Source organism: Artemia franciscana, chromosome 14 (assembly GCF_032884065.1).
Source record: "Artemia franciscana chromosome 14, ASM3288406v1, whole genome shotgun sequence".
NCBI classification, from domain to species: Eukaryota; Metazoa; Arthropoda; class Branchiopoda; order Anostraca; family Artemiidae; genus Artemia; species Artemia franciscana.
The window spans coordinates 26,730,540-26,743,184 of NC_088876.1; the positions used below are offsets into that span (position 1 = coordinate 26,730,540).

Below are 12,645 nucleotides of genomic sequence, written 5' to 3' on the forward strand. Positions count from 1 at the left end.
TTACTAAGCTACGCAGAGCCAAAAAAGATAAATTCAATATGACAGGTGACTATAAGAAGAAAGAAGATAAAAATCAATCAGTTGGCAAAACACAGGATACTGTCAGAGACCAGTTTCAATCTTTAGTTTATTACAAAATCAAGATTTTTTCTTCCCATATGCTAAGAAATTGGTTCATTCCCTTTTTTCTTACTAAAAACCACTTTATCTGACAGTACGATTGGCTTTGGTCCCCGGTACTAATAAAGAATTTAAAGAAAAAAAAATTGAATGGGAAGGGAGGAGTCCCCCTCCAAGTTTTGACATATCTGGATTGGTTGCGATTCAGGGAATTTTAGGATGACAAAATAAATGGAAAACGCACAAGTGCATGCTTCCATATAAAAGATCATTGCTCATTTGAAGATAAAAGAAAGATTTATAGGAGAAATTCAAAAAAAAAAAATTCTGATTCAGAAAATCAGAAAAAAAAGAAATTCAGAAAAAAAATAGAGCTGCGCAAAAATTGTCACTCAGGAATATTTTGTTTCCTTGTCGTAAGCAATAAAAGAAAAAGGATTTTCGTCTGGTGCGGATTCATCTACGTCATTGATTTCGTGGAAGACTAGGGGTTGAAAATATTGATAGAAACTTGTTGCCAAGAAAAACTTCTTGTGCCTTAACTTTGGGAAAATGTTAGGGTGACTGGACATGTACCTTCGTGCCGATTCACCTACGCCACGTTTCTTCAAAGAAAGTCACCCAAGTTCAAAGGTGAGAATATATTAAACCAGGTTAATTGTATTGAGGCTAGTAAGAAATTATAGGAAATGGCCAAAACAATATTAAGATACCATGTGTTGAAAAAGTATGATAGTAAAATAAAATTGAGAAAAAGAGATAAGATAAAAAAAATGACTGGAATTCGAGATACAGCGGAAAAAGGTTTTTACTTTTGAATTCTATACTCTGGTCGTCAAGATACAGAAGAAATAAAGTTTTAACTTTCGAAGTCAAAAAATGACTCTGATGGTCAACATACAGTGAAAAGAAGACTTGTGACTTAAGAAGCTAAGGATATGGTTCTGGGTGTCAAAATAGAACAGAAAGAAATGCTTTCGATTTGAAATATAAAAAAAAACGACTAGGAGAGCGAGGATACTGTTGAGATCAGAAAAGTACTAAGAAGGAAATCTCGCTTAACACAGAAAAAGTAGTAAAAGCAAATTAGTACAGGCCAATCACAAGCCTTAGAGTTTTGTACATGCTAGAGAGTAGTATTTTCAAGATAGGTTTTGAGCAACACCATTACTTTTAAGTATCCCCATTATTTTAAGCGGCTAGTACCCTAATTACTTTAAGTGTCCAGCATTCCCACAATTCCTACGACTATTTGGAGATGCTAGTCCCTCGTATCTAGCTAAAAACTTCTACGAGATTTTAACAATTCTCCCGAAACAATACTATCTTGGTGAAACCATTCTATCTCTACAAGCGGGCCCAATATGTAGACTCAAATTCTGGTTCATAAGAAAAATTCTTGGAAGCATTTGCTTTATCTGAGTTTCACTTACCAAGTATTTTGTTCAATAATTAAAATGAGTTTGAAGTGATGCGATGTCTAATAAACTAAGTTTTGATATAGTTTCTACCATACAACTGTAAGATATCTTTTTGTACCATAATGACATCGAGCAGATTATTGATTATGGAGTATGACTAGAACCGGGCAGGTACTATTTTCGTAGTGTAATGGTCCCGAGCAAATCTGTTTTCCATTACCGGGCTTGCGCTTGAGTTTCGGTCCTCATATTCCCATTCAGGATCCCCAGACTCCCTTCCACGGCCCTGAGTCCCCCTCTGTGGTACCGAGTCCCCCTGTATGACTCCAAGTGTAGCTTCTAAGAAGATTTTCCATTGATCTTATGAAGTTTGTGGGTTTTTTGGACTTAAAACGTAACACAACAAAAGACACTTTAAAAAAAAAAAATTTGAGGTGAAACCTAACAGGTTTTTATCTTTACTTTAGTGCTCATTAATAAAAAATGATTTTAAGTTATACATGACACCGCAACTGATTGTCCACTTAGGTTACATTATGCTAAGTGTCCGGCCAATTTTACTGAGCTAAAATAAAACTAACTCAAAACTATTTAACATAATGTAACCTAAGTTTGAAATCAGTTGTGGTGTCAAATATAACAGAAAATCATTTTTTTTTTTTTTAATTAGCGCCAATTAGAGAGAAAAAAACCCACATAGAATTGTTAGGTTTCATCTTAAAAAAAAATTATTTCAAAATGTCTACTGTTTTATTATGTTTCACCTTAATTTTTTTAAGTGTCTTCTGTTTTGTTATGTTTCACCTTGAAAGTTTTTTTCAGATTCAGATTCAGATTCATTTATTCAAAAATTCATATTCATCAAAATCTTCATCTTGCCCAAATAAAGAGACAAGCTCGACAACTGGGCAACTTGCCCAAATAAAGAGACAAGCTCGACTACTGGGCAAGACAGATAAACAAAATTTAACAATCCTCATTGATACAGAGCAAACGAAAAGATGAACCACTATTTCATCAATAAAATAAAAAAATGTATCTTTAATGAGAGCATTTCAGGTGGAGTAAGTGGAGTGAGGCCAAAAAAAAAAAAATATAAAATAAAAAATTTTACCAACCGTTCTTGCAAGCACATTTCATTATATAACTTTTTAATCGTCTATTGAAAGATTCTTTTGGTAACTCAACAAATTTATTTAATGAATGTTTGTTGGCCAGTTTCTTCTGTTTTATTACGTTTCACCGTAAAAGTTTTTTTCAAAGTGTCTTCTGTTTGTACCAAAGTTTAAATGACCACTCTTTCTAAACAAAACCTTAAATGCCTCTCTAGGGTATGGCTTATAACCCTTGCCCTGAAGGCTCTGGAGGGAGGTTGTCCTCCTCAAAGATTTCTGGATCTTTCAACTACATTGAAAGATTTGGCAAACTCAAAATTGCTATTTAAGAATTTTGACTGAATATGTTTGGGGAAATAGTGGGCGTTGAAGGGGAGGTTAGATGCCCATCAATCAATTTCGACTATTAAAAAGGGCACTAGTTCTTTCAATGTCCAATCGAATGATTCCTTTTCAAAGTTTCTTCAACAACTCCTTCGATACGAAGTGCCCTGGTCTAAACAAACAAAAAATGAAAAAATAAATAATTTATTGTGCCCAAATTCGCTCTTTGCTTAGCCAGCGTTATTGTGCAGCCTGTGATTTTTGATTTTCAAGTAATATTTGATTTTCAATTCAAATAATCCACTATTTTTGAAAATTTGAAGCACTCACTTTTTCAATCATATGAATGGATCATATGGATGACTAATATTAAAGCTATTGCTCAGATCTCTGTACTTTTTATCAATCTTATCATCCATAACTGCCATATAGCACTAATATTGGCACTTTTGGTGTTACTTCTTAGGTTGAAGAGTTTTGAATTATAAAATGGTACCATTGCAATAATTATTGTCCAAATCCCTTAACTGGAGGTTTATAAGAACCCCTCACACATACTTCCCCTCCAGACCCTCTTAGTAAGTTTCATTAATCGTCTACTGATGTTAAAAGTAAAAAAAAAGTATTGCGAAAACAAATTATCTAAAGCTTTTTGACTAAAAATCTACAAAAAATTAAGTTTGAGTGTTCAACAGTTTTGAATTGAACCGTCAAGCTTCATTCTGCGATGAATTCCGTGTACTAGTCCTAACGGTGATAATTGAGTGGAAGGGACGTCCTTGTTCGCATAGTTTTTTGTCCCTGCCTAGGTTTTGAAAAACACATTTTTTGGTCATTTCACTGGAAATGACACTTTTTCAAACAGTTCGTGGTAACGAACTGTAGTATGGAGTGACCTGGCTCAAAAGTAACCGAAACTCTAAAAAATGGAATTTGGATACCAATAGTTATATCAAAAGAATCGTATTTTAATGTTTACTTAAATATATAAATTTCATCAAGATTAGTCTTGCCCATCAAAAGTTACGAGCCTGATAAAATTTGCCTCATTTTAGAAAAGGGGGAAACACCCAATAAAAGTCATACAATCTTTACAAAAATTACACCATCAGACAAAGCGTATCAAAGAACCTTATTGTAGAAGTTCATTTTTGAACTTCTTTGAACCCTCCCACGCTCATTTTTTCCACAAAGTCACCAGATCAAAATTCTGAGATAGCCATTTTATTCATCATAGTCGAAAAACCTAATAACTATTCTTTGGGGACGACTTACTACCCCATAGTCCCCGTGGGAGAGGCTGCAAGTTACAAACTTTGACCTGTGTTTACTTATAGTAATCGCTATTGGGAAGTGTAGAGACGTTTTCAGGGGGATTTTGTTGGTTTGGGGGGAATTTGATGGGGGGTTACGGGGGAGGATCTATCCATGGAGGAAATTTTCATGGGGGAAGGGAATTTCAATGAAGGGGGCGAAGGATTTTGTAGCATTAAAAATAAATATGAAAGAATAAATATACAAAGTTTTTTCAACTGAAAATAATGAGCATCATTAAAACCTAAAACAAATAGAAATTATTACGCATAAGAGGGGTTTACCTCCTCGTAATACCACGCTCTTTACGCTAAAGCATTTTTGGTAATTTCAACTATTTATTCTACGGCCCTTGTGATTCAAGGGTCATTCTTAAGGAAATGGGAGAAAATTTAGGCTTTAGTGCAAAGAGCGAGGTATTGACAAGGGGGTGAACCATTCATATACACAATAAAAACATACGAATATGGAAGTTGGTTATGTAAATTCATTTGTAAGTTACGTACATTTCTTACTAATGAAAACGCTCGTAAGAAATTAAAAGTTTTAGTTGACTTTTTAAGCAATCAAAAAATCGGAGGGCAACTAGGCCTACTCCCTCGCTTTTTTTCTCAAACTCTTCCGATTAAAACTATGAGGAAGCCATTTAGCTAAAAAAAAATAATATGTAAATTTTGTTTTAATTATTTATTTGCGGGGAGCCAAGATCCAAACATGTATTAATTCAAAAACATCCAGAATTTAAATAAAAAAACAACGTTTTTTAACTAAAAGTAAGGAGTGACACTAAAACTTAAAACAAACAGAAATTACTCCGTATATGAAAGGGCTTTTCCTCCTCAACGCCCCGCTCTTAACGCTAAAGATTTTAACTATTTTAAAAAGTAAAGTTAAGAGAAACATTCAAACGTTATCGTAAAGAGCGGGGCGCTGAGGAGGAAAAGTCCTTTTCACATACGGAGAAATTTTTGTTCGTTTAAGTTTTAATGTCGCTCCTTACTTTTAGTTAAAAATAACTTGTTTTTTTTATTTAATTCATTTGGAAAAATGGGGGAAACAGCGAAAAGTACATATTGTAGGAATGTCAAATTTAAAAGAAGGAATTAGGTATAAGTATAAGCTCATAAATGAGCCCTTAAACAACTCTCTTTGTTACGGTAGCCTTTTAGTTTCTGCTAGTAAGTAGGAGATTTATAAGGCCTTGTCTTCAATATGGCTTTTTTCAGGCAAAGTTGGTCGAGTAAAACAGCCTGGAAACAAACATACTGAAAACTTTTATTGTTTTCTGAAGTATGGATAATGAACTTTATGGTATAGATTGACAGTTGGTCAAGTTTGTGTGCAGTATTTTTTAGAGGTGTCTTATCACCTCTTGAAAATAATGCACATAATGATTGGTAATCGTTAGAACTTATAGTAAAAATAAGTTTTCAACTGAAACTAAGGCGTGATATTAAAGCTTAAAGCAGACATACATTATTCCGTATAAATAAAAATGATCATGACAGCGTTGTTTCTACATTAAATTTTTCAACAAAACGGACAAAAATTAATTAAAAAAAACAAAATATTTAATCGGGAAGTAAAGAGCGAAGTTGAAGCTTAAAACGGAGAAAAATTATTTCTTCTCAGCCTATCTATCTAATATATATCAATAGAACTAATACAGATAAAACAACTAATTATGTTTCCCTATGTTTCTAGGGTTATAGAAAATTAGCGCTTTAATGGAAACACAAAATAATATAGGAGTTATGGTACAGTAAAAGCTATTTACAGTAAAAGGAAACCAATTAAAGACACTTTTTACAGAATAAAAATATTATCAATCCTTTTAGGATCAATCCCTTTTGAGATAAATCAACAATCCATTTTAGGATTGTGACAAGTTCGGAGTACATCCATCTTGATAGTATCAGAACTATAGACTAGCTTTAGAATTTGTATCATAGCTTGAAATGCTGTTGTACAGAGAGAAATAACTGGATTTCCAGAGTTCATATTAGGTCTTATTTGACCTTCATTTAAAGCAATACTAAAGTATATTTCTTGCAATTTAAAATTGAATATTACTAACTGTTAGTATTATAGCTGGTGAGATCAAATTTTACCTTGAAAATCAACCCAATATTTCTATATGCTGTTCAATTACTTTATGGCTATTAAAAAATATTTAATTTTACCCTTATTTTTTTAAAGATAGTTTTAATTGGTCACTGAAAGATACTGATGTCACAACTGGTGTAAGCCTATGAAAAATTTTATAGATTGGTTTATTATTGCCAGGTTACATACTCACTTTTAACTCCTTAATCAATATCTCTTTTTATGCTTGACTTTCGTGCTTTCAGTAAAGCGCTAGTTTTCTATAATCCTAGAAACATAGGAAAACATAATTAGTTGGTTTATTTTTACTGTTTTATTGATATGTATTAGCTAGGTTGTGAAATAATAATTTTTGTCCATTATAAGGTTCAACTTCGCTCCCTCGGAAAAACTTTGTTTTTTAAATTGATATTAGGAGAGATCAAGATGTTAGCTGATACATCAGTCCTTTTTTTATATGCCGCGTAATGACTTTAAACTTATTATAGCCTGAAACACTTCAATAAAGGTGTCAGGCCAGAATTAAAAGTGTACCATTGGAATCAGCTATGTCGAAAATCTTCAAAGGAAAGCACAGCCCCCCACCCTGAACAACAAGAAATTCACTTTTTTGCATGGGTAGCAGTGATATGTCTCCCATTTTTCTTTTTTTCCAAGGCTAGTGGTTTACCAGAACATCATACAGAGATGTGTAATGGCTCATTCAAAAGCTATATCTGATATATGCGTACTTTTTGTAAATTTCATCATCTGCAAGTGCCATATGGCACCAAAAGTTTGCACTTTTGGGTGATTTCACAAGGGATGGGGTTAGTGGGCTGCCAAAACGTTGTAGACAGATGTTTGATAGCTCATATAAAAGCTATTTTTTCATGTCAACATTATCCCGTAAATTCCATCATCTGCAAGTGGCAAATGACACTAAGGATGGCACTATTGGTTTCAAATCAGCAATGGTGGGTCTCTACGTCCGGATCTTACAGCCTGAGGGTGTAAATAATATACCTTATATCCTATTACATATACACGACAACTCATTTGCATACTTGATGAGCATATCTTTAAGTTATGACAGCTATATGAATAAATTATCTATTTGGGTTGAATGAAACTGCTCTTCTGACACGCACTTGGGTAAAGTAAATTGGACGTATTTTTTAATACGAAATAATTCCTATGAATTTTATAATTTTGTAAGGTACTATATCAACGTTAAATTTTTCCTTCTTTTTGAAATCGGACTCTCTCTATTGATTTGCTGCAGACCAGAAAGGGTCTTTTGCATAGCTGGCTGATTAATCACATGGATTGACTACATCCAATATCTTTAAACCACCAAGACTACTTATTTGAAAGTAGTTTAGGCCTTTTGGGAGAATACGGGGAATTAAAAATAGCTTTTATAAGGTAATTTTCAATCCTTTACATTCTTTAGTGTTTTTTTATTTTTTCTCTATTACTACCGTTGTGATTTTTGTTTTCCTTATAATTTTTCATATTCAGTATATTAATATATATAAACATTAAATTATGGCATATTGGCCATTTAGCATATTATGACAGTTTTATGTCTGATATGTTTATTTTCAGGAATAGATTATGCGTGATTTTTTTTAAGCTTCCTCAATTCATTTTAACATTACCTTAAAATTTTTCAATCCTGAGCATTCCAAGCTTCCATTAATGAAAAAAAAACTTTAGTTAAGACTGGACTGCAAACCCAGTATTTAAACTGAGATCTGGCGGCATATACCGGGAAATCAAGGTAATTAATTTACCCTTTCCCGAATTCACATAACCGATTTATTAATAGTCAAGTTTAACAAAAAATAAGTTTTTCAACTGAAAGCAAGGAGTAAGATTAAAACTTAAAACGAACAAAAGTTATTATATATGAGGAATTTCCCCCTCTTCAACACCTCACTCTTTACACTGAAATTTGACTTTACGTCCTAATTCTTGAAGAACGTTTCCTGAAGCACAAGGGCCCTTTAATTAGAATAAGAAGTAGCTTTGTAAAAATGCTAAATAATTTTAGAGTGAAAAGCGAGGTAATAAGAAGGGGGCAACACCCCATATGCACAGTAATTTAATTTTGTTTAAGGTTTTAATGTTATTCCTTACTTTCAGTTGAAAAACTTGATATTTTGTAAAGTAGTTTCTGATTGTTTTTTCAATAATATTGGGATACCCAGCTCCGCCTCCATGTAAAATTCTATTCCTCCAAGAAAATGTTCTCCATAGGAAGACCCCCCTTTACTCTCCCCCCACCAGAAATCTCCTCCCCTGAAAATGTGTATACTTCCAAATAGCCAATACTATATGTAAATAATGGGCGAAATTCAGAGCTTACGACCTTCCCCGGGAGCTGTAGGGGTCAAGTCATCCTCAAAAAAATAACTATTAAATATTTTGACAATACTGAACGAAATGGCTATCTCAAAATTTTTATCATACAGCTATGTGTAAAAATCAGCGTGGGAGGGGGGTTCGAACATTTTGGTCAGTTAAAAAAGCACTAGGACTTTTGATTTCCAATCAAATGAGCCATCTTCCAGTCCTCTAGGTTCATTGGTTCAGTATGATCAACCCTGGGGAAAAACAATTAAACAAACACAATAGGGCCTAACACCTCTACAGTAGGGTTCTCTGAGAAACTGAATCAAATCGCGTGACTTTAAATAAGATCACTTGATTTTTTGTGGTTTATTTTTCCTATTTCGAGATTTGGCCAAATTTTCTCAGCCTTGTCAGTGTTGGTAGGTAACGTTAAACTTTATGAATTTTATAGATTTTGAATAAACATCAAGAATCGATGTATACATTATATTCTTTTGATGTACCCACTGTTATCAACACTTTGTTCCTTAGAATTTTGGCTTTATTAAAAAAAAACAATGAGAAAATAAATAAACAAAATTTTTTTTCAATTGAAAGTAAGGATCAGCATTAAAACTTATAACGAACAGAAAATATTATGCATATAAGGGGATCGTTTCCTCCACAATACCTCGCTCTTTACGTTAAAGTATTTTTAATAATTTTAACTATTTATTCTGCGGTCTTTAAGATTTAGGGGTCATTCTTAAGGAATTAGAATGAAATTCAAGCTTTAGTGTAAAGAGCGACGTACTGACGAGGGGCTGAAGCCCCCTAATATACGTAATAAAAATATACAAATATAGAAGTTTGTTACGGTAGTTAAATCGTAAGTTATGCATAATTATTAATAATAAAAACGTTCGTAAAATAAAATAAAAAGTTCTAGTTGCATTTTAGGCAACCAAAAATCGGAGGTCAACTAGGCCCTACCCCACCCCTTCTTTCAAAATAGTCCGATCACAACTATGAGAAAGCCATTTAGCTAAAAAAAAATATTAATATGTAAATTTCGTTTTAAATATTCATATGCGGTGAGCCAAAATCAAAACATGTATTAATTCAAAAATGTTCAGAAATTAAACATTTTTTTTTTATCTTAAAGTAAAAAGCGACATCAAAATTTTAAAACGAACAGAAATTCTTCCGTATATGAAAGGGGTTGTTCCCCCTCAACGCCTCGTTCTTACCGCTAAAGTTTTTTTTCATTGTTTTAAAAAGTAAAGTTGTGAGAAAGAGTCAAACTTTAGCGTGAAGAGCGAGGCGTTGAGGAGGGGAAAACCCCTTTCATATACGGAATAATTTCTGTTCACGTTAAGTTTTAATGTTGCTCCATGCTTGCAGTTAAAAAAAATATATATTTTTTTAATTTAATTTAGTTTAAGACGGCTATTAATCGTGTAAAATGAATAAGATTATAGAACATATATCTGCAATGCTGGTTCAAATAAACGGACTCACAATATTTTTCCTAACCCGTAGAATTTTGAAAAATACCACATTACTGATAATTATCTAGTGCATTACTGATAATTGATAATTAACTAATAAACTAATAACTAATAAACTTGATAATTGATAATAAACTAGTGCATTACTGATAATTGATCAAACCTGAGGCATGGAGAGAATTAAAGTTATACTCAGAAATTTAATGATCTCACGGTCAGTGAAAGACTGTACAATGCTTTAAAGATTTGTCTGTTATTTTTAGGATAATTAAGGAATTTTCTGCTCCTAATCGTGATTTGTTGCTTCAATTTTGTGTTTTCATCAAAGCAGTTGTATTTTAGAATTCCACAAATTTGTGTAAATGTTACGTGTCAGCTTATTTGAGAAAATATTGTAGATATATTTTGCACAAACTTCAAAGCAATAATTTTTGTTCGTTTTAAGCTTGTTCGTTTGTTCGTAAAAACTACAATAGTCTGTAGCTCCTAAGTAAAAGGTCAGATCAAAACAAGATGTACACTATTAGAACGGCTTTGCCAGAAACTCTTGTATAGGAAACATACCGTCCCTCGGTTTGAACAACAAGAAAAATACATTGGCTTTAAATTCAAGAAAACTGGCTGCAGCCACAATTTTCTGCATATACGGCATCTCTTATTTCTTTTTTTCTTTTCCTCGGATAATGACATAAAAGCGTGTCACTTTCAAGTCGAGTTTCATTAAATAAACCGCGTGTCCTTCTTTTTACGGATTACATAAAAAAAAACTAGTTTTTCTAACTGAAAGTAAGGAGCGACATTAAAACTTAAAACAAACAGAATTTACTCAGTATTTGAACTGGGTTGTCCCCTCCGCAATCCCTCGCTCTTTACGTTAAAGTTTTTAATTGTTTTAAAACGTAGAATTGTGGCAAAGAGTCAAACTTTAGCGTAAAGAGCGAGGGATTGCGGAGGGGACAACCCAGTTCATATAAGGAGTAATTTCTGTTCGTTTTAAGTTTTAATGTTGCTCCTTACTTTCAGTCAAAAAAACTAGTTTTTTTATGTAATTTCTGAACGTTTTTGAATTAATGCATGTTTGATTGTGGCTCTCCATACATAAATTATTAAAATGAAATTAGCAAATTAATTCCTTTTTGGCTAAATGGCTTTCTATTAGTTTTGATCAGACGATTTTGATAAATAAGGGATGGGGAAGAGGGCCTAGTTGTCATGCAATTTTTCGGTTACATAAAAAGGCAACTATAAATTTTAATTTTAACGAATTTTTTTATTAGTAAAAAATATATGTAACTTAAGAATTAACTTACGTAACAAACCTTCATATTCTTTAATTTTTATTATGTATATGATGGGGTTTGTACCCTCGTTAATACCTCGTTCTTTACACTAAATCGTAAGTTTTATCCCAATTCTTTAAGAATGACCCCTGAATCAGAAAGGCCTTAGAATATATAGTTGAAATTACTAAAAATAGTATAGCATAAAGAGCGAGGTATTTATCTCCTCCTAAACACCTCGCTCTTTATGCTAAAGTATTTTTAGAACCGCTCATATGCGTAATAATCTCTGTTCGTTTTAAGTTTCAATACTACTCTTTTCTTTCAATTGAAAAAAACTTTTCTATGTTTATTTTTTCATTGTTTTTTTTTATGGTAATTTTTGAAAATCCTGCACCCTTTTTATTGAATGTCTGTTCCCCCATGACATATAAGGAAATATCCTCCCACATAGCCCCCTCCCCTCATCCCCGCCCCCAAAACCAAAAAAAATCCCCTGAAAACGACTATACACTTCCCAATAACCATTATTATATGTAAACACTGGTTGAATTTTGTAACTTGCAGCCTCTCTCCCAGGGACTGTGGGGGAGTAAGTCATTCCCAAAGACATTGTCGAATGATACGTCGAATGCGATGGTGCGATTTTCGTTAAGATTCTGTGACTTTTAGGGGGTGTTTTCCCCTATTTTCTAAAATAAGGCAAATTTTTTCAGGTGCGCAACTTTTGATGACAAAGACTAAATTTGATGAAACTTAAATATTGAAAATCAGCATGAAAATCTGATTCTTTTGATGTATATTTTAGCATCAAAATTCTATTTTTTAGAGATTCGTTTCCTATTGAGCCGGGTCGCTCCTTACTACAGTTCGTTACCACGAACTGTTTGATTCACAGATTCATTTTGACTTATTTCCAATAATTACTTTAAATTTCCGTGAATTTCAAATATTAAAAGATCACAACTTTGTAATTCGATTAGGAAACTAGCTTAAGTAAAATGAAATTCTACCCTCGGACGAGCTATGCAAAAACTGAATACAAAGGGCAACTTAATTCACGAGGAGTGTCAGAGGAATCAAAGGGATGGAGAGAAGGAGTTTGGCAAAATTTTAAAGGTTTGGAAATTTTAGG

The 12,645-nt window shown here is 32.9% G+C and overlaps 1 protein-coding gene across 1 annotated transcript in view; it reads left to right on the forward strand.

The window, feature by feature from the left end:
• Nucleotides 1–690: 690 nt before the first annotated feature.
• Nucleotides 691–12,645, forward strand: part of LOC136035767 (exportin-T-like) — a 77,506-nt gene continuing 65,551 nt past the window's right edge. Inside the window, exon 1 of the mRNA XM_065717737.1 lies at nt 691–753. Coding sequence (XP_065573809.1) covers nt 691–753 — 63 coding nt within the window. The remainder of the gene's footprint in view (nt 754–12,645) is intronic.